Below are 23,228 nucleotides of genomic sequence, written 5' to 3'. Positions count from 1 at the left end.
CCGCCTCCGGAATTCCCGGGACACCAGGGTTGTAATGCCTTGGTATTTCCGGGAGTCACGGGGGCGGAATGGTAATACGAGTCTGGTGGTAACCAGGCAGTTTTACCGCCTCGGTTACCGCCGGACACGTAATGAGGCCATTTGAATGGGACGGGGGCCCTCAATGAGTCCACATAATATAATACACAATAATTAAATTCAGACATGCAAGTATCAAAATACAGTTATTTATTCTAGGCCTTTTGCACACACTGAAAAATGAAACTATAAAGGTGGGTGTTATTGCACAACACTCAATAATAAACATTAGATAGAAAAATGTATTCAAATAACTAAAACACAAGAGGTACGTAAAGAGGTAAATCACAAGAGGTAAGTAAATCAATGCAGTAAATGATGGAACCAGTTCACAAGAGAATTCCCTAACTTACGCAGTCCAATCCCTACGAAGAATGGGGCTTCGTTCCCAAACGTTACAGGAACCAGAAGGCTTCTCACTAGAATGAATCTTGTGTTGGTGTGGGAATAAACAACAATTTTACTAAGATAAGAGTATAGTCTTTCATATTTGAGAGGTTACTATCCAGGTTTGATGAGCAAAAGTCAGTGGAATGGAAGACTAGGAGACAAAGGGACTTGTAGCCAATGTTATCCTATGGAGGACAGGGAGTGGGGGGACAGATGCACTGTATTTACTTACCCCCCCTGACTCTGATTTTCCCAGATGACTTGAGTCTTCTGGCGCAGTAGGGGGTGGGGGCGAGGGTGTCGCTGGAGGTGGGATTTCCCGCCATTGGTTATAATGATTGGTGCCCTAGAACTGCAGGTGCAGGGAGTCTTCCGGTCCGAATGCAAGATGCAAACACTGGCAATGAAAAGATGCAGAAAACACTGATGCAAACCTCTTCAGGAAACTTCACAGGATGGGGGAAAAGCCAGTTCTAGTTACGGTCTCCTCACACAGGCGACGACAGGCGTGGTCACAGAAGCTTCTTTAGGACAGCATCCCTTGATGCTGACATTGGAAGGTAAGGTAACTTGTGCCACAAGCCGGCAACTGCCAAAGTTCCAGGTGCAGCTGCAGAATAGCGAGGGAGCTAATGAGACGGCTGGATCCTCCAGAAGACGTTGAGACTAGTTGGCTCCACTAGTCCAAGGGCTCAAGCATCGATAAGGGTTTTCGAAGGTCAGGTAGTCAACAAGGCTTCACCGGGCCAGACATAGATAGGGATGCCGGGCCTTTTCAATAGTCATCTTTGGCTCTTCAGTCGGATGTTATTGGTTTTACTCATGCCCCACAGATATGGAATGAGAGAGGACACAGACACACACACACAGACACACACACACACACACACAGACAGACACACACACATACATACACACCTCCACCATGACCTGGCAAGGCAGGATGAAGGCCAAACTACAATACGGTCAAAGAACACGTTTAGTAGCCACATGCGATAAACAGAATAAATATGCTCACTCAAAGTAATGCAAACATGGTAACAATGTATCTGCTGCCACCAGCTTGTCTTTCGGCGCATACAAGGTTGCTGCCACCAGCTTGTCTTTCGGCGCATACAAGGTTACCAGAAATCCCACGTGGAAAAAGCTAGGTTGATACAAATGTATCCCCATTGTAAGATGCTGTGTGCAATGTTAAAAAGTCACAGAATTCAAAAGGGAAACAGTTTACCAGTACTGATAACCTGACGGACTGATCAGTCGCCCCTTCACAAATTAGCAAAAATAAATTCAGAACAGGTTCAGAAACAGAGCAACAACATTGGGGGTCCATAGGAACTATGGAGGGAAAGTTGCAAAAAGAGAAATCTTTCATAATACACTGCATATATACTGCACCAACGGCTATAGTTTCAGTGTCTACCTGGTAGCTTTAGCCACTTTGGCACTTTTGCTGGGTCACTTTTCACGGTGTGCGGTGCTTGAGTTATTGCTGCATCTTCTGAATCATCATTTACCACCTTTGAAGGGACCTCCTCAGATGTAGACGCTTCAGGGAGTGATGGTGGAGTGGTAACTAGGGGTCGAGGCATCGATCTGCCAAGAGAAACCAGGAACACAGTTAGAATAGTGACGCATGGCATGCACATTATATAGTGTACTATCTTCACCAGAAAAATCATTGAATTAATTTGATCGTGCCTGTACTGAGCTTCATCATACAATTATGAGATCTATGCTACAGTAAAACGCGGCAAAGCCACCCAACTTGTCTGAGCATATGTAGAATTGTCACTAGATGCAAGCCTCAACACTTCAGGACTGCCTCAAAGAAGGCAATAGTAGGGCATGGCGAATCATGTCCATGAACCACATACCAAGTGTTTGGATACTGAAAGCTAGGAATGTACAGGTATTCTGCAAAGTAGGCGAGTACTGGGATCTGTATTCTTGGGAGTGTACTGTAAATTTGCAATCAGGGAATTAACTGGTATTGTCGGACTGGGAGTTTAATAAAATTGTGAAAACATGAACACTAACTTTTACAAACTGGGATTGGCTTTGTGAAAACTAGGTGTATAATGTGATCATCTAACTATAGATCTCTCCGTTCTGCCATTACCTCTGAACTCCCGTTCTTTTCTTTGGACTCTTTCCTTGCCCTCGTATCTGCCTTCCTGGTTTTTCCCTTTACTGACAATTTGTCTTGCATCTTCTACCCTTCATTTTCCCTCCTTTTTACCTCTGGGTTGCCCTCCTCGCTATGCGAGTGTCTGTCGTTCGTTCATTCCCTTTTGCTTACCTGCATACCGCTGCTTCTCGTTTCCGCCTGTTGCTTATTCCTTCTGTTGGGTTGTTCCTCCTCTCCTCCTTCCCCGACTAGCTCAGAGTTTTATTCTTTCCTTCAGATCCCTGTTCCTTCCTTTTCTCTCCTCCTCCTACCTCCCGGGATTCCGCCTGCGCTATCCAGTTTCATCAGTATTCAAGCATGGGTTTGCTACGTGTTCCTCATACTACCTGCTCACCTTTCACTACATGATCCAGCATTCCTCCCTCTCCACTGCAACAAGATCCAATTAAAGCAATCTTCTACAAAGCTCTGTGGAGAGCCACTTCTGAGTGCCAGTCACGGGTGTTCTTCCCCACAAGGGTTTCCGAGGGTGCTTCCTCCGGGGGTGCACTGAGCCCAGATTCTGGCCTCTGGACACCTCGCGGGACACCCTCATTATTCTTCAACTGCAGAGACCATCAAATCGTGAGTACTCACATCGGCTGCTAATATTGTGAAAAAAAGACCATACTAGTATTCGTAAACCGTATACTGAGATTTCAAAAACGAATGCATTGGTATTTTGCATACTGGGAGTGATCTAGAAGGTACACCATGATATTTGTAAATTGGGAACATTCCAAGAATTTACAAACAGAATGGTATTATGCAAACTCATTATGTGCTAGGTTTGCAAAAATCCGACATTTACTAAGTTGTGAAAACTGGATGTATTCTGCAAACTGTTTTTGTTAAATGTGTCCTAATGTTGGGGACAGTTCATATACAAGTTATAGTAAGTGTGTGCTAATTATGTACAAAGCACACAACCGTGGCAGTGTTTATGGGTTTTAATGTTTGCAACCATCCCTGTGAAGCACCAGCATTTTAAAAGAGTATATTAAGGGGACGAGCATTTGATCCTGCTTTGATGAGTATTTAGAGGATACATCATCTATCTTTGCCAAGCATTTCATGCTAACAAAAATTATTTACCCAAGGACAATGGGAGAAATATAAAAAATAAAACCTGGATAGAACTACACAAATAATTCCCAGATTTATTTTAACACCAGAATCCTACTTTCTAAAATATTCCATTTTACACGCTAATCAACTCTGCAGTTAATATGTTTTCCTTAGTGGGGTAGACAAGACAAGGTTTGGTGATGGGCTTAGTAGGGGGTGTCATAAACCAAGTTCAACTGATCCCATGACATAATTCAGTAATGAACAACTTGAAACACTATGCATACAAATCATTAAATGAGTCCCGAGTTAGCTTCTAGTGATCCAAGGATTATTTCTTCACAAAAAACACTCTCTCTCTGGCTGATAAAGTTATCATGCTCTGAATCCAATCCTCATGTTTTGGTTTGTTGCTGCTTTTCCATTTCTTTAATATTTGTTTTTGTTTTACTACCATTAGCCCTACATATACACAATTCTTAATCCCAGTAGTGAGGTCTCAGTAAAAAAAGGCCCAATATGCAAATCAATGGGGAACACAGTAGTGCAGAATTCAAAACCATATCCATACGATGGAAGAACTTCAGTCCAGAACATGTGCACGTGTGTACCCACTTCTTTCTTGCATGGCCAACAAAGGTGCAATGATAAAAACGTGCATTTCTTCATTCTCCACGATGACCAGCATAAACAGTGAACAGTTCTATGCTGAGTGTAACGCAAATCCATGTCCAATTTCACAATATTTTTTTAAAACTCTCATCCAATCCTGTTGTGTGATCATATGTCCTGCTCAAGTTCTCATGGTTACCGCTCCAGTCTAACCATGCGATAGACAGAGTTCGATGACAACTATAGATAGATCATTTACTCTGAGAAAGGGAGCTTCTTTGACCGGCAGTATAACTCGGGAGGGTCGTGGATACTTGCATTTAACAGAGAGAGAATGGATACAAGTACTCCTGATAATATATTATAGCTCGTTATCTCCGAAAAGGAGCAATTTGTATTTGAAGAGTAATAATACAAAATCTACTAGAGAGTCTCTGTCCAAAATGTGATTATGTTTCCAAATGACGGCAGTCTGCCATAGCCCCAATTTAGCGGTTTATTGTTAGATGTGATTTCTGTATTCATCCATATGCATGATTCTCACACAGGAGGGAGAGATACGTTACTCTGTGGATACATGTTCATGGACAACAGACAGTCCAAAGGACTGGGAAACATGGAGTCCTTTTATATGATCACCCAGGCAGGCACGTCTGTCGAGTCTACATTGATCCAATGGTAATGGCAACATAGTGAAAATGTGGTATGATATCTACTTGTATTGCAGAAACCAAATACAACTTCTTTCACCCGCCGCAATACAATTGAAATCCAGATGGGGGACGAAATCCAGCCCCCCCACAAAAAGGTATTAATGTTTATTGTATTTCTTTTACCAGTTTCTTAGGGAGTTGAAATGGAAGCATATTGATCAGTAAAAGTAAATTTCGGTAATATGATCATTTTAATTGTTAAAATGTTACCCCAAACAATGAGGTTTATTATAGCCCATCTCTTACATCCAGAAGCGATTTCACTCCATTTTTGCTAATATTGTATTCCAGAAGGTGTGTTTTGTCTCTTGACATGAAGACTCCTAGGTATTTGAGCCCAACTTTGGCCCAATGCACTTTGTGATCAGAAATCCAGTTTCTAAAACACACCATTGTAATAGTGAAAACTTCCTGTTTTTGAAATATTCACTTTAAAATGGAATTCATTACCAAAAGTTTGCAGTAAGAACAGTCCGGATCTAAAAGAAGAACTCAAGAGTAATCTTCATATAGTAATATCTTAGAGGTGTATGTATTGGCGTGATGGAGTAAGGAGTTCTCAATTTGGCTATAGACTTTTATTAATAATTCAAAGAAAGTAAACCTGTCTTTCCCTATCTCTAGAGGTGTTGTCCCTGACTCAACAGAAAATACTTGGGTGCTCATCAGAATGGCTGGCAAAACCAAAGAGATACCGTCCTCTGTCCAAGCCAACTACTCTATCCCTGCTACTAAGAACTAAACCACTCAATCTTCTAGGTTCTTCTTAACAACAACACCAGGAGACCAGCAGAATGGCTTCCATCTCCTGATGAAACCATCCAGTTTTGGTTGGCTCAGTAGCAGTCTCTTGAAAAAGGGTCTGCATTACCAAAAGCACTAGGACCAGGAGAATGACTCCCTTCTCCTGGTCTACTTGGAGAAGCTTTCAAGACTGATCCTTGATGTACTCTTGAACAGGTTTTTAACATTCCTTTTACTTCGTCCTAAGGATTAAGGACCAACTGGATTAATAATTTCTCAATTCTTCTTATTGTTGATACCCTCTTAGGGCTACTTGTTTTCGTGACTACAGGGAATATTGCTCCGAAGAGCTCCTGGTACTTTTGATATGGGAGTTTACTACTGAGGCATTCTTGACATTTAGGACTCTTGTCACCACTGTTACGAGGAAGTTTACTCTGGATGTATTCTTTACTTGGAAAGTAGGCTTGATATTTAGGGATGATATCTGGCAGAGAATATTCAACAATTTCCAGGATTCAAGTGGAACACACTTCCATGCTCAACTACTTTAGAACACCAAATCATAGTGCTTCCTTGATGTCATTAGGACATTCATGTGGCCTACATTATCTCTGCTGTTGTCTTTCATCATGAAACATATTTCCCCCTCAATTAAATGGGGTGAGCTTGTTAATGCCAAAATCCTGCAGAGTTATTTCAAACATTTAAGGATGTCCTTTTCAGAAACATCCTGCCACGCTGAACGTTTAAGGACATTGTATGCCCACCCGGGTCTCCTGCAACTCCTGTTACCTTGACTGTGGTGGGAATGCATCTCTGGTTCTTCCCGGGGTCTCGGGTAAGCTTTTCATTCACAGAGGTTCTTTCATGTGTCTTTCTTCCCTGGATCCTGTTTCGGTGTGTTTCCACTGCACCGTTCGGCTTGCGGTGGCCTGGGTGCAGTTTCTGGACCACTAGGCTCAACGCACCCACTGACGTCTGCGGAGTCGGATCGTTCCCATTCACAGAGAGCTTCTCCGCCTGCTGTTCGAGGTTCCCTCTCTCGAGGGCCGACTGCCTCACGGTAAGCCACCTTCTCCAGATTCGAATTTCGAGAGTTGGTATTTTGGGATGCCAGCGTCCCTTGCTGCAGCTGCAGGCCAGCTGCCTGTTCCCTGAGTCATTGAGTCCTTCTTCAATATCTACTTTAGAGAGTGGAGTCCGCCCCCAGGTAACTTCAAAGTCGCTTTCCAGTTGTGTCAAGGTCCTCTCCATGTTTCCTTGAAGCCACCTCATCGCAGTCTTTTGGCTTCATCCGAAGGTTATTCTTCATATTTCCCTGCATCATCTTCTCTATCACATTTAAGTTGGATCTTGCAGGTGATACAGAGGAAACCTTACAACAGCACACAGTAGTACTCTCAGGATGGTTATTAGATGGATTAACCAGGGTCATGGGTTGTATAGTAAAGGGTTTAGGAAGGGTGTTCACAGTATGGGAGTCGTTATCCCCATGAGGGGAGGCTCTCACTATGACGCCCTCCTACATATTACCAACCCTAGCCCAAGGGGGACTTTTGGGTAGTGGACTTACCTCCTTAGCCTCATAGGGAAGGGCTCCTCTCTGATGAGAAGTGACAGGAACCTGTGAATGATCACAATGTATCACATTTACATTTTCGTCAAATCTAATTGACTTGATAATGGGGAAACCCTGATGGGTTCCACACTGAATCCCGAACACAGAGATTTTATCCTATTCATCAGAAGCTGTGCGTATGCCTTATTATGTCAGGCTCTAAAGACGTAGATAAAAAGCGGGATGGGTGACCTATTTTTTGTTTTTGGGGGGCCTCTCTCGTGAGTGACAATTCTATTAGAAATAAGGCAAGTGAGACATAGGCTACCCCTCCCTTTGACAGTGGTCAGTAATAATGGTGGTGCACCTAGAGGTACAGATTTGACAAATAGTCTGTAATCAGGTACTTGTTTTATTGGAAATACAATGAACAAATTGAAAAAAAAAAACAACCTTAATTTTTTATGGCTGCGACTCGTACAATTATTTTATAGTTGGTTTATACATCAAATGTGTGGGGTTAGTAACACATCAATTCAGTGCATTGTTTTACTTCAGTACACTCTTATAGCTCGTGTTTCAAGCATGGGAGATGTCTGTGGACAAAGTTACAGACTATGTGTGTATGTTCTGTCTGCCATGCTTTCTTCAGGACTGGTGACAAAGCGAAAAACACTCTTTGGTCAGCCGATGGATTCAAGACGGTGACCCCCATGGTGGTATTTCTATTAAAAACAAGATAAAAATGTATTGGAAACAAATATACATGTAAGGTCCTAAAACATAAACCTTGTGTTTTAGGTGCCTGGTGGTTGCTTGGAGTGTCTTGGGAAATGTCTTATTGGAAACTGTCTTGAATACAATATTACTTTAACTTGCAAAACGGTCCTGTGCTGTTTAAAATAACAGAGAAGACCGTGTTTCCTTTAGTGTTGTGTTTTTAAACTATCCAGTTTAAAGAACAGAAAAACGCAGGAAAAAGCCTTTCTGCTTTGTCCAGGGATTGGCAACTTGACTGAGAGACGGGCGTATTGTTTCTGCGTACCGGCTTTTGAATATTTCTTTAAGAATATAAAGAATGGTGTCTTTCATAAATCTGCATATAGTGCACTACTATGCGTGCCTATAGTTTAATTTTTGGGAGAAATTAATACGGCATCCGCAGACTGTGTGATCTAATATTTCTGGCCATGTGTATTAGTAGCCCTACGAGAGAGATCACTTCATCATGTCTCAAAACAACAGGACATGCATGTACTTTAGCTGTAGCATGTTACACATTACATTTTCAGTGAAGCGACCTTATCACAAAAAAATGCAGGGCACGTCAAAGCGGCCAGCAGCTTACGTTTATTTGCTGCTTTTTCCCGAGTTATGGCCAACGAGTCTCATCGTGTAACTCCGAGAGCTCCCTATTGCAGCGTACTCATTTTTCTGGTTACATATTGGAGGGCAGCCCCAGGTGTCTCAGAAAATGACTTAGCTTTTTGAGACGAGAGGCCGCTTATGTTCGCCTTCTTTCCTTCCTTAGATTCAGAGGCGTAGCCAGGATTGTCTAGCAAATGGGGCCTGATGCTAATGTAGTCGGGCCCACTGCACTGACAAAAATATCTGTAAATACCCACACAGCGCTACTGAGTGGGCCTATACAGATTTTGGGTGGGCCTTGCCCCTCAGGCCCTTCCCTGCCTACGCCTCTGCTTAGATTGCGAGCGCATGCGTCATTGGACTGGAGGGTTCGCCTCACAGTATGCGCTGTTTATAGGTTATGCTAAGCAACTCCAGGGACGCATTGTCTACGCCAATCATTTTGTGTGTTTTCTGTGGCGGCGAAGCCAAAATTATGCAGATTGCAAGTAGATAAATGGTAGACGACTAAAAAAAAAAACTGGTGCACAAATATATAGTAATTTGGAATATGTGTTACTGTGGTGACACGAGCAGTGAATGCCGAAGGTTTACGGCTGCTATTGCAAACATGCTGCTTTGAAAAATATTCTGCCTACAAGGAATGTGACCCAATTGGTCCTGCCCTCCTTGATGGTCCCTTCAGCAAGTTTTACTGCCTCGGCGGAACGTTGAACTCAATTGGTTTCACAATGAAAACCTAACACACAAACATTGAGTTATGAATCAATTGTTTACATCATACAGTATTACATTTTATATGCTTGCATTATACTTTTGCATTGTACTTTTCTTAATGTTCAACCCAAACAGAAAACATTTCATTTCAATTTGTCACATCTCCATGGTTCTTCTTATTAGACTCGTTTTCTCGTTTGTCCCTTGAGCAAAACATTTCCTCTTATTCTGTCTCATCACCACAGTCTTTTTCATTAGGCTTGTTTTCATGTTTAGTTCTCTTGATTGTTTCAGACGTTCATACATGAATACATTCATCACCCCGGCTGATCCATCACTCCCCGAGCGTAAACATTAGCATTAACATTACATTTCAGTTTGTCTCCTCTCCAAAATTCTTTTCATTAGACACTGTTTCTCGTTTGCCCCTTTCACAAAACATTTCCTCTTATTTTGTCTCATCTCCGCAGTCTTTTTCATTGGGCTTGTTTTCATGGTTACCTCTCTTGGTTGTTTTTGGCATTCCACCATTAGTACATTTATCGCCCCAATGGTCACATGGGCACCTCCGGGCTGGTAGTGTTCAGCAATAGATCTCTATGTAGTATCATGAACCGGTACTGTGATACATGCTTTTCCTACAGGATATAATAAGGGCTAGTTCGAGCGGGCCTCTTAAGTGTCACGCTAGAGAGATGGACAGTATTTGAGGGGAGGTGGGTGTGATTAGGGGGGCCTTGGATATGATCCCGATTACTGATTGAAGGACATGTTCCACTCTATAGCCACATTGAGTCCTTTTCTGACAGTGTCCAGACAATGGATCCATTTCTGTTGCATTTTTCTCATGGCTAGGTCCCGGTCTCTGCCTCTTGGTCTGTTGGTCACAGTTTGGATGATAAACCAGAACACCTCTATGATTTTTCGCTTTGAAATGTGCCACCATTGGTTTATCTACTATTTGATTTTTGAGGCACGACCTATGCTCACGGATATTTTGTCTTAATTCTCTCTTGCTATTTCCGATGTATAACAGTCCGCACGGACATCTGATTCCGTAAATACTCCATTTGCTTAGGCAGTTGGTTAAGGTCTTATATATCCATTTTGTCCAATTGAGATCTATTTCCTTCAGATCTTTGGTCAGGCTACAAACTGAGCATTTACCACATTTGAAACGGCCTACTGTCGGCAGCATAATCTGCAGATTGAGTTGTGGGTTCTTTTTGGTTGGTGGTATGGGATATATGGGGACTTAATGGTCTTTCATGTTCTGACTTCGCTTGAATGCGAGTCGTGGTTTTGTGGGTTGAAAGTTGTCTGTTTTCAAAATGTCCCAATGGTGCAGGATAGTTTTTTAGAATATTGCTGATAGGAGAGAACGTTGATACGCACATTAGCCTGTCAATTTGTTGGTTTCGTTTTTGTTTCGTGAAATAGGTCAGCCTGTTGGTGTTTCTGGCTGTTTTCCGTGCCCTACAAATTATTTGCAAGGTATATTCTCGAGTAGGCAGCCTATTGCTGAGGTCTTTGCAGTTCTTTTCATTTTCTGGAATGGTGGTGCAATTCCTACATAGACGTAAAAATTGTCCGAAGGGGACATTTTCTCAAAGTGCTTGGGGGTGGAAGCTGTCGTGTTTTTATCTGATGGTTTCCTGTACAAAGTGGTGGCAATTTTGTTGTCTTCAGTTTTATAAATGTCTAGGTCCAAAAATGGAATATGGACCTGATCATGGTGGATGGTAAAGTTGATGAATGGATTTTGTGTGTTGAGCCATGTGTGGAACTGTTATAATTTTTCTAATGAGCCTTTCCAGATTAGGAAGATGTCATCTATATAGCGATGCCAACATTTAAGATTTGATTCCAATGGACTGTTTTCACTATAGACGGAATTCTTCAACAGATTGCCCATATTTAAATGTGCCACATCTGGGGCAAATGTGGCTTCCATGCTTGTTCCGTGTGTCGGTTGTTAATACCTGTCTTGGTAGAAGACCTGATCATGATTGTCAAATCCTGAGGGCCACGTGGATTAGTATACCACCGTCCCCAAGCACCAGTCAGAGAGGGGCAAAGTACTCGCTGACCAGTTATTGGAGCCACAGGTGGGGAAAACAGGAAACTCCAGGTCCCGGGTGGCTGCAAAGAAAATACCAGGTTAGCTAATGGCTACTCGGTATTCACAACAAGCATAAACAAATAATAAGAAAGACCTACCCTGGAGGTAAATGATGAGTGACTTGAATCTAAGTGAGCTTTCCCCAAGGGTCAGATGAGTAGTGCAGAGGGGATAACAGGACCACGGGATCTAAAGGGAGAGGAGAGGGCTTGATTGTAGGTGCACAGTTCTTGACAAAGTTCCAAGAGGTAACTGAAGGTTTATCAAGCGCCAAATCCAAAAGTCAATCCACAAACAATCCAGGAAAAACAGTTCAAAGTTCAGATAATCCAGTAATACAGGTCAGAAGAAATCCAAGCGCCAAAATTTGAGGGTAATCCAGAAGAAAAACAAAGTCCAAAATCCAAGAAATTCGATAAGCATGAAGTTCAAAACACAGGAAACCGCTAAACGCCGAGAGATCAGCTGAGAAGCAATGTGTGCAAAGGCCAAGCCCCTTTTATTGCAGTCTTCCTGATCCGTTGGCCAATCGGGGGACGGTTTCCTGGTCACATGATCTTTCACTTGGTCACATGATCCATTTTCCTGGTCACGTGATCTTTCACTTGGTCACATGATCCAGTGGTTCATTTGATGCCTGTTTCCTGGAAGCCATGTCACATGACCCCTTCTTCGTGACGAATCGCGTCGAGCGGGGGACCGCAGTATGGAGTGGTGATCTCCTCCACGCTTGCAATCTCCCAGGCAATCCCCACTGCAGGCGTGGAAATCAGCGCCAGGGATGCCTCAGAGTGTAGCGTCCCACTAACGATCGAGCAGAGGTGATCGCGGGAGGGGTCCATGTTTCTCTCCGCCGCCTGCATATCACCCGGTCGTGATTGGGTGAGTCTGAAAGCATGACAGAACCCCCCCCTCAAAGGCACACGTCCTCGTGGGCTATGGGGATTGTTCTTATGAAACCGGGCAACTAGAAGTGGGGCATGTACTTGATCAGCAGGTTCCCACGATCTCTCTTCCGGGCCGTAACCCAACCAGTCCACTAGATAATAATGACGGCCCTTCGTGAGACGGGATCCAAGAATATCATTGACCTCGTACTCTTCAGAAGTACCTTTCATTACAGGAGAAGGAGGTAGAATGATGCGAGTGGAGAGAGGACATGGTTTGAGAAGGGAAGTGTGGAACACAGGATGTATTCGCCATGACTTTGGTAATACGATACGGCCCCACGAAGCGAGGAAGCAGTTTACGACATCCGGGTACAGGTAGGTGTCTGGTGGAAAGCCATACCCGATCCCCAACTGCATAAGTGGGGGCTGTAGTCCGTTTCTTATCAGCAGCCCGACACATAGAAGCCTGTGCTTCCTGAAGATGTAATATGACCTGGCCATGGATGTCTTTAAGATGCTTTAGACATGAGGAAACAGAAGGAGAGAGTAGGGGAGGTACATCTGGAATAGGAAGTGTGCGAGGATGCTGCCCGTACAAGGAATAAAAAGGTGAATAGCCTGTGGATGAGTGGGGTGCATTATTGTAAGCAAATTCAGCTACATGCAGTAGTTTGTGCCAGGATTGTTGATGTTGTAAGGAGAGACAACGGAGATATTGCTCCATGGTTTGGTTGACACGTTCGGTCTGCCCGTCAGTTTCGGGATGGTAGGAGGACGAGAAGCGTGTGTCAATACCTAGTTGTCTCGTAAGGGACTGCCAAAATCGGGAAGTAAACCGGGAGCCCCTATCAGAAATGACAATAGCAGGTAACCCAAAAAAACAAAAGACATGACGGAAGAAGAGGTCAGCCAGGGCAGGTGCTGTAGGTATACCGGTGCAGGGAATGAATCGGGCCATCTTCGTGAAGGAATCAATCACTACTCAAATAGTATCAAACCCACTAACTTTAGGTAAGTCAGTGACGAAATCCATCGTAATTGTATGCCAGGGTTTAACTGGGAGAGGCAATGGTTGTAATAGGCCTAGAGGACGACCTTTTCTGTTTTTGCATTGGGCACAAATCGAACAGGAAGACACATAAGCCATTGTATCTCTGTTCATGGAAGGCCACCAACACCAACGTTGGAGCAAGGCCAGTGTGCGCTTCTGGCCGGGATGACCATTTATGGGAGCATCATGAGACCATTCTAATGCGATAGAGCGAGTATCTGGTGTTGGTAAGTATAATCTGCCCTGTATATATGGTAGGCCTTCATACAATTCTATCTCCCACTCTCGTAGTTGTTCTGGATGTAACTTGACCCATTGTCGAACTAAGGTTAGTAAGTCTTTAGTTGGCGTACAGAGACAGATGATGTGTTTGCTGTCCATAAGTGTCTCCGGAAAGGCAGGCAAAGAGACGCCCCCAGGAATGCGGGAGAGAGCGTCCGCTTTGCCGTGGGCTATGCCCGGTCGGTGCTTAATGACAAAGTCATATGCTGCAAAGAATAAATGCCAGCGGACTTGGCGGCTATTGGTGCACTTGAATGTGGGCAAATCCTGAAGATTGCGATGGTCAGTATAAACCGTGACCTGATGTTTTGCCCCAAGTAAATGGTGATGCCAGACTTGGAAGGCATCTTTAATGGAGAGAAGTTCGTTCTCTGTGACTGTGTAATGGATTTCAGCCTGTGTGAATTTTCGAGAATGAAAGGCAACCGGATGTAGGAGACCTGTGGAGGGGCATGATTGAGACAAGACAGCTCCCAGAGCATAGGAAGAGGCATCAGCTTCAAGAATAAAGGGGAGATCTGGATTGGGATGCTGTAAAATAGGGGCTGTGGTAAAAGCCGTTTTGAGAGCTGAAAAAGCATCTTGTTGAGAAGAGGACCAAACAAACGGGGTACGGGGGCTAGTGAGTTGAGTTAATGGGGAAGCCAAGGCTGAAAACCTTGAATGAATCGCCTGTAGAAGTTGGCGAAGCCAAGGAATGACTGCACTTCTTTGACATTTTGTGGAATGGGCCAATCTGCGACTGCACGGATCTTGGTTGAATTCATAGCCAAACCGCCAGACGTGATGTGAAAACCTAGGAAGTCTACTTCCTTGGCGTGGAATAGGCATTTTTCTGGTTTAGCGTAAAGGGAGTGTGTGCGCAGCCGATTCAGGACTTCTCGTACATGAGTGACGTGATCTTGGTGTGATTGAGAAAATACCAAAATATCATCCAGATATACCACCACGAAGTTATCTATGATGTCGTGGAATATTTCATTCATAAACCTCTGGAAGGTTGCGGGTGCGTTACATAGCCCAAAGGGCATGACGGTTTATTCGAAGAGGCCGTATTTGGTACAAAAAGCTGTTTTCCATTCATCCCCTTTTCGGATGCGTATGAGATAATACGCTCCTCGCAGATCGAGCTTGGTAAAAATAGTGGCATGTGTGAGACGATCTAGTAGTGGAGTGATAAGGGGAATGGGGTATCTATTCTTGATCGTGATGTTGTTCAAACGGCGATAATCAATGCAGGGGTGAAGATCGCCTTCCCTCTTGGGTACAAAGAAAATAGGACTAGCTGCAGGAGACTGTGAGGGTCTGATGTGGCCTAAACGTAAAGAATGTTGTATGTACTCTTTAAGAATCAGGTCTTCAGATGCTGAAAGGGAGTATATGCGTCCGTGGGGCACAGGGACCCCTGGTTCCAGATCTATCGGACAATCAAAGGGACGATGCGGGGGTAAGTGTTCAGATGATTTTTTATCAAACACTTCCAAGAAGTCATGATATTGTGAGGGTATCTGGGCCGAAACCGAACCTACCACATGCCTAGGAGGGTCAACCCCCATCTGTGATTCTTGTAAAGATAAGTGAGCTAATGCCCCGAGCGCTTGTGCTGGCGTCGTTGCCTGCTCTGGGGATAACAAACGATGTTCCTGACAATACAAGGATTCGAAAGAAATGGAGCTCAAGGACCAGTTAATGAGCGGATTATGTGTGCGTAACCAGGGGATACCAAGGATAATACCGTATTGAGGGGTAGTTATCAAGTCAAAACTAAGGGTTTCCTGGTGTGTGTCCTGCAATATGAGAGTTATGGGTGCCGTCTGTTGCCTGATAGGGCCCGAAATCAACGGAGAACCATCAACCGCTTGTACAGGTTCTGGATGTTTTTTATTTTGTAAAGGGAGATTTAGGGACGCGGCCAAAGCACTGTCAACGTAGTTACCTGTTGCCCCTGAATCGATGACCAAGTGTACCTGGTGTTTAACGTTGTCAGAGGAAAACAAAAGTGCCGGAAGAAACAAAGGCCTGGTTGAATCCGACAATGAAGGGGGTATGTACGATTGTACTGGTAGGCTCGTCCGCACCCCCTTATCTAAGGACGAGCCTTCAGAAAACCCGTTGTCTTTTGTTTGGGTCTTCGGGGACATTCCTTGACAAAATGACCTGACACTCCGCAGTAAAAACAAGCATTAGCCTGTCTGCGTCGTTTTCTCTCTAAGGGTGATATGGGACTGCGTATTCCCCCTATTTGCATGGGTTCGCTTGTTTGTTCTGTAGAGTTCGAGCCTAGGGAAAATACCGGAATCGTTCTCTTTGTTTCAGTCTTTCTTTCATTGAACCAGGCATCAACTTGTAAGACCAAGTCAACCAATTCAGGGTATTGAGTAGGTAAGGTAGGTATGACGGACAGGGCGTCCTTCAAACGTTCGCTGAGACCTTTATAGAACACAACTGCCTTTTTTTCTTCTGGCCAGGCAGTTTCGACAGACAGTTGGTTGAAGCATGTTATGTATTCTATTAATGTGGTTTTTCCTTGGGTCAAATCTAGGAATTTGAGGTCCCGTGTTTATGTCGTGTGTCAAAAACCTTAGTCATTTCTGCCACTAGTCTATCAAAATCATACAAAACGGGACTATTATTCTCCGACAGGGGATTCGCCCACGTAGCGGCAATGCCGCTTAAATGAGACAAAGTGAAGGCTGCCTTAGTAGTCGAATCAGGGAAGGCCTGTGGTCGACATAAAAAATGTAGCTTACACTGATTTAGGAAAGTGCGAAATTTACGTGGGTCACCCTGGAATTTCTCGGGGGCCGCCAAAGGAAATGGGGTGGGGACGTAGACTGGGGCTGGTGCCACTGCCCCTACAGGTGGTGCAGCCTGTTCGGGTGCATCTCCAAACTCCTCATCTGGTGGTAAGGCGTCTTTCACTTTGTATGGCATCTAACCGCTGATGAATAGCCGTGTTAGCGGCTGTCATGTCAGCCCTTAAAACAGTGATTGCTTGTACAAGCGCAGCCACCGGATCCCCGGCGGAGGTATCCATAATCCAGTGGTATACGGCTTCTCAGTCTGTCAAATCCTGAGGGCCACGTGGATTAGTATACCTCCGTCCCCAAACACCAGTCAGAGAGGGGCAAAGTACTTGCTGACCGGTTATCGGAGCCACAGGTGGGGAAAACAGGAAACTCCAGGTCCCGGGTGGCTGCAAAGAAAATACCAGGTTAGCTAATGGCTACTCGGTATTCACAACAAGCATAAACAAATAATAAGAAAGACCTACCCCTGGAGGTAAATGATGAGTGACTTGAATCTAAGTGAGTTTTCCCCAAGGGTCAGATGAGTAGTGCAGAGGGGATAACCGGACCACGGGATCTAAAGGGAGAGAAGAGGGCTTGATTGTAGGTGCACAGTTCTTGACAAAGTTCCAAGAGGTAACTGAAGGTTTATCAAGCGCCAAATCCAAAAGTCAATCCACAAACAATCCAGGAAAAACAGTTCAAAGTTCAGATAATCCAGTAATACAGGTCAGAAGAAATCCAAGCGCCAAAATTTGAGGGTAATCCAGAAGAAAAACGAAGTCCAAAATCCAAGAAATTCGATAAGCATGAAGTTCAAAACACAGGAAACCGCTAAACGCCGAGAGATCAGCTGAGAAGCAATGTGTGCAAAGGCCAAGCCCCTTTTATTGCAGTCTTCCTGATTCGTTGGCCAATCGGGGGACGGTTTCCTGGTCACATGATCCTTCACTTGGTCACATGATCCATTTTCCTGGTCACGTGATCTTTCACTTGGTCACATGATCCATTTTCCTGGTCACGTGATCTTTCACTTGGTCACATGATGCAGTGGTTCATTTGATGCCTGTTTCCTGGAAGCCATGTCACATGACCCCTTCTTCGTGACGAATCGTGTCGAGCGGGGGACCGCAGTATGGAGTGGTGATCTCCTCCGCGCTTGCAATCTCCAAGGCAATCCCCACTGTAGGCGTGGAAATCGGCGCCAGGGATGCCTCAGAGTGTAGCGTCCCACTAACGATCGAGCAGAGGTGATCGCGGGAGGGGTCCATGTTTCTCTCCGCCGCCTGCATATCACCCGGTCGTGATTGGGTGAGTCTGAAAGCATGACAATGATGGATGGTAAAGTTGATGAATGGATTTTGTGTGTTGAGCCATGTGTGGAACTGTTGTAATTTTTCTAATGAGCCTTTCCAGATTAGGAAGATGTCATCTATATAGCGATGCCAACATTTAAGATATGATTCCAATGGACTGTTTTCACTATAGACGCAATTCTTCTCTAGATTGTCCATATATAAATGTGCCACATCTGGGGCAAATGTGGCCACCATGCTTGTTCCGTGTGTCAGTTGTCTTGGTATAAGAAGACATTTTCAGTTAACGCCAAATGTATACATTCAAGGATAAATGCGGTAGGTAAATGTCCCGTTTATCTAAGTATAGTTCTAGTACCTTAATGCATTCTGCTTGCAGTGCCAGTGGTTAAGATAAATTCTAAACCTTCCAGCCATCACCTCTTTTGTTTTACAATGGACACCCTGAGTGGGAGGGGTATGCCCAGACGTGGGTCCCGTGCCTGCTGGGCTGTCATGTATCACTCACTAATTATCAAAGGATACAACCATAAAAGGATAAAGATGAGCGTAACTTCTGGATCCCTCACAAACCGGATAATAGTTTGATAGAAGAGCTGTCATATGGAGACCTTGCAAGTGATTGCACTCTATGACTGAAACTCACAGCCAGTGAGAGAAATAACTGGAAAGGGCGAGGAGTAACAGAAAAACACCAACCTGTTAGAGAAACAAAGGATCATGAATACTAATGTCACTAGCTAATATCTCACTATGTAGCATATAAGGCCACCACTAACCTGTGGATGTTGCGGAGCAGTCCGATATCCAATAGGAAATAATCCAAATGAAACAACGAAAAGGATGGAAGGTTAGTAAGGGAAATCTTATCCCGAACGGCATGAGGGTCAAGCTAGATACCGGGTTGGTGCACCATAGGATACTGTCCAAAGTCTTGTGCATTAAATCCTTCTTTAAATCACGCAATTGAAACACTCCTGCCCTTGTAGGTGAAATGACACAATCCTGCCACTGTAGGTTGGTGTAGCAAATTAGGAACTTGATGTTCGCAACACAATCTATTAGTGAAAATAAAGAATCTTACTTGAGTTTGGGAATGTAATGGATTTCAGCAGAAAAATAGTACAAGCCAAGAAAATCCTGCTGAAATGAAAGGCTGGATACTTTGAACAGACTCCAAAAGGTCGCCGCAATAGGTTCTTCCTGGTAATACTTGTAGAAATGAGAACTAATTCCTAAGGAGTCGCAGCATGTAATTGGAACCAGATATACACAACTGCTGAACGTATTAGGAACCACCTGCGGTAACCAGACCAGTCCGATGGAAACAGCGGAGTAACTGTCGGCTGGGTACACACGCGGCAACTAGCAAAATTTCAAAGTCTGCCGCATAGCAGAAATGACAAATTCAAGTTCCCTGCTACTTAATCTCATGAGGCGGCGGGAACTGGGAAGATGAAAATAGTGAGCGGTGCGCGGACTGCTCAAAGCTCCATGAGTGCAGAGCTCAATTGAAAGATCCGTTAGTTGAAAAGGCGAACAAATGGCTCAAAGCAATGCGAGAAACGCAAATCAGCTTCAGACATGGATTCCGGATGAAAACGCAATCAGAAGCAGCGTACGCAACAAACACTGCTGCTAATAAACGTAACGTCTGAACTCACGTGATAATGCAATTCACGTGATCTTTAACGGCGTGTGTAATGTTAATGCCGTTTCCCTGGTAACATATCAGAAGGTCTCCACCTTGTATAGAACGGTTTTGCTGTTCTATATGCAAAACATGTCTTCGGAGAAGAGGGGGCTTTAGAAACAGAGGGGGCTCTAGGAACGGGTGCTTCATAGTTACCAGTCGTGACATGGGCCTAGAGACCCAAGCTGCTCCTCACTGATGATGCCCAACAAGGCTGATACATGTTTGGGGATGTTTGTGGTCTTGTGCAGAGGTGATGTGACCAAGTAGTTCGGGCTGGACTGCTCCTTTAGGGGTGGGACAAGCCTGATTTGCATACAGTCTTTCCCCTTCTGTAATGGCTTGGCAGGCGAAGAACAATGGTGTGAAGGGTTGCCCAGAGCAATGCCAGAGGTTAGGATTAATTCCAAACCTTCCAGCCATCACCTCTTTTGTTTTGCAATAGTCACCCCGAGTGGGACGGGTATGCCCAGAGATGGGTCCCGTGCCTGCTGGGCCTAGAGACCTAAGCTACTCCTCACTGATGATGCTCAACAAGGCTGATACATGTTTGGGGATGCTTGTGGTCTCGTGCAGAAGGGATGTGTCCAAGCAGTTCGGGCTGGACTGCCCCTTTAGGGGTGGGACCAAGCCTGATTTGCATATGGTCTTTCCCCTTCTGTAATGGCTTGGAAGGGAAGAACGATGGTCTGGAGAGTTGCCCAGAGCAATGCCAGAGGTTAGGATTAATTCCAAACTTTCCAGCCGTCACCTCTTTTGTTTTGCTGTATCTAAAAGTAAGAACATATTTAAGTCTCCATCAGCTTTCAAGTTGTTGCCTCATCATTGAATAGTCTATTGCCATGCCGATAACTGCATGATCTAAGATGGCTATGCCCCCACGACTGCCATCATGACATTTGGCAATATAGTTCTTCTTTCATGATGACGAAACATGTGAGTTTGGGTAAAAGGTGTATTGTCTAGTCGAAGACTTAATGGTTCTCATTGGGTCTATTAAATCCTATGATTCTGTAATAAAAATGCAAGTTCAGCGCGCTATGAAGGAACGCACTTAGCTGTGAGAGTAGCGCTGTACAAGGGGAAATTAAATGCTTAATAAAACTAATCCATAAATACTGGGGCACAGATAAGTATAATCAAAGTTAGTGGTTGAACGAAACGCAGTAAATAGGCCTTAAAAGCTTGCTTTTATAGAAAATGTGCGTTAGCATTTTAGGTGCAGCAAAGGTCGGTGTGGCTGGTAATTTAGTGCAGAGTCTGCGATCCCAGGCCAGTGCTGAGAGAAGTACACAGTGGTTGTTATTCTTCGAGGTCACAGATTACAGGTCACAGGTTCCTTCAACGAATAAGTGAAACATGACCATTTTATAATTCAAAATAATTTGTGATATATGATATGGCATTTGTAACTTGCCAATACACGTGAAATGTGATTTCCTAATGGAGCCAAAAAGAACGTTGGCGACTTCAAATCGCCCCATAGAACATTTTCACTGGGGAGAGGGCTAGATTTGTGCAGCAGAATGTCCGTAGTTCAAGGCTCTGGTGGGATCATGGTTGTAGTCATTCTCATGGGAACCAGGATGAGGCAACCAGGGCAGTTTATTAAAGTTCTGCTGGTCGTCTCAAATGTTTCAATGACTTAATTTTGTGCAGTGGCACAAGCTATAATTGAGGGCGGTGTGGGAAGATTTGTGGACCCACTTGCTGATCGCAATATGTTTTTCTACAAGGGTGCAAAGTGCAAGATCCAATCATTTCTGTGTGGAGAGATTTTTTCATGTCGCCCAATTGCAAAAGCGAATGACTTTGCTTTGTACAAAAGTTCTTACTTTAGGGGCGTTTCTTTGAAAGCACCTTTTCATGCAGTTCTGTTCCGTGATCTGTTTGAATTTGCTGTCCCAGCTGTGTCTAGGGCCCTGAATAAAACTGTTACTTCTAACACCGGCGTACACTCCTTATTGACTACTTTTGTAATTTTTGGTGAGATTTACGAGGCGACCCCAGCAAGATATCTCTGCCGTTCAACTGAGGCGACAGAATTACAGCCGTGCTCCCGAAGGAGTGCGGGACAGCTTCCATTGGCCAGTACAAAGAGCTTGAGTCAAGAGCGATTCATGGACACCACTAAAGGTATGCCTGGTTTGACACTGCCTTGACTCCGACCGAAGTACAGACATTTAAAGGGAGACTCTGAGGTCGAGAGAAGTGAAGAATCTCCTAAAAGGATATGCGAGTGTACCCGACCATGAAAAGCACTAGGGGTGGGAGGGACTCTTTATGGTGTATAGGACACACCCTCATTAGTGGTGAAGAGGGTGATTGACCGCAGTAGTATTTGATGGTAGGTCTGTCGTTCCGATAGGGAGCAGGTGGACGGTGGCACATCTGCGCTAGAGCAGAGGGTTGCGTAGTAAGTGGAGGACCTTGTTAGACAAGAGTTGCGCATAGTGCATAAAATTGGTATAGTTGCATCATTTTATTTTCCTTGGGGAAGAATTCTTTTGGGGTATATGCACGCACCAGTTTTGTTTTAGTGTTGTGAAAGTGGTCCTAGTGTTCGTTTTATGTGGCTTTGGAAAAATCAGAAGAGCCAGAGCCAAAATAACTTGTAAATAGCTCAAAGCCGAGCAGTGCGAGATACTGATGCAGTTGAGCGAGAGGAGGAATTATGGATTTTTCTAACTTACTAATATAGAGCCTCATTGTTAAGGTGGTGGGCCTGGGTAGAAGACCATTTCTGTACCAATACAACTTAACAAGGCGGGCACCACGTTAAGTTCCCACGCCGGGGCCGGGGCCTTCACCGGCGGGAACGACCGGAACAGTCCTTTCATAAACTCTTTCACCAGTCGATGGGACCACAGAGACGTCCATCCTGTGGTTCTGGTATATCTGGAGATCACTGCCAGATGAATCTTAATGGAGGCATGGGCTAGCCCAGCCTTTGCCAGCGATAGCAGGTACGGCAGCACCTGAGGGGCCGTAAACCGTAGGGGGTTGATCTTCTGTGCTCGGCACCAGATAGAGAACTTCTTCCACTTGTGACCGTAGCATTTGAGAGTCGAGGACACCCTGGCCTTTGCAAGAACCTCTCTGCAGTCGGCCGGTATATCGTACCCTCCAAACTCTAGCGCTGCAGGAGCCAAGCCTGCAGGTTCAGCGACGCCGGGTCGTGGTGGAAGATGGCGCCTCCTTCTCTGGAGAGAAGATCCGCGTCTGCTGACAGCTTGATGGATGGGGACGTTGACAAGTCCAGAAGGTCCGGGAACCAGATCTGCCTCGGCCACGCCGGTGCGACGAGGATCATCCTGCACCGGGACCTCTTGAGCTGGTTGATGAGCAACGGAGGGAACGCATACAGGTATAGGCCGTCCCAGAGGAACGAGAACGCATCGCCCATGCTTCTCGGCTGGGGAAACCTGCTGGCGAACCTCTTGCACTTCGAGTTCGTCGCTGTTGCGAATAGGTCGATTTGGGGTTTGCCCCATCGTCGGAAGAGTTGATCCACCTGATCCTGGCGCAGTTCCCACTCGTTAGGATTTGTCTTTTAGCATTTAATGCTACATATTGACCCTGACCAGCCACTAGCAGCTGTTTTAACTGTACTCTCTTATACACTTTTTCTACCTTGTCTGTTTCTCTCAACACAGAGTTTCCT

General features: G+C 44.7%; 1 protein-coding gene across 1 annotated transcript in view; it reads right to left on the bottom strand.

Annotated features, from left to right (window-relative positions):
- ASPSCR1 (ASPSCR1 tether for SLC2A4, UBX domain containing) overlaps positions 1-23,228 on the bottom strand; it is a 1,532,603-nt gene that overhangs the window by 118,059 nt on the left and 1,391,316 nt on the right. Inside the window, exon 15 of the mRNA XM_069655312.1 lies at positions 1,892-2,064. Within this exon, the coding sequence (XP_069511413.1) occupies positions 1,892-2,064 (173 nt within the window). The remainder of the gene's footprint in view (positions 1-1,891; positions 2,065-23,228) is intronic.

Source organism: Ambystoma mexicanum, chromosome 3q (assembly GCF_040938575.1).
Source record: "Ambystoma mexicanum isolate Mex_15411 chromosome 3q, UKY_AmexF1_1, whole genome shotgun sequence".
In the NCBI taxonomy this organism is placed as follows: Eukaryota; Metazoa; Chordata; class Amphibia; order Caudata; family Ambystomatidae; genus Ambystoma; species Ambystoma mexicanum.
This window is presented reverse-complemented; position numbering and strand designations above follow the sequence as displayed.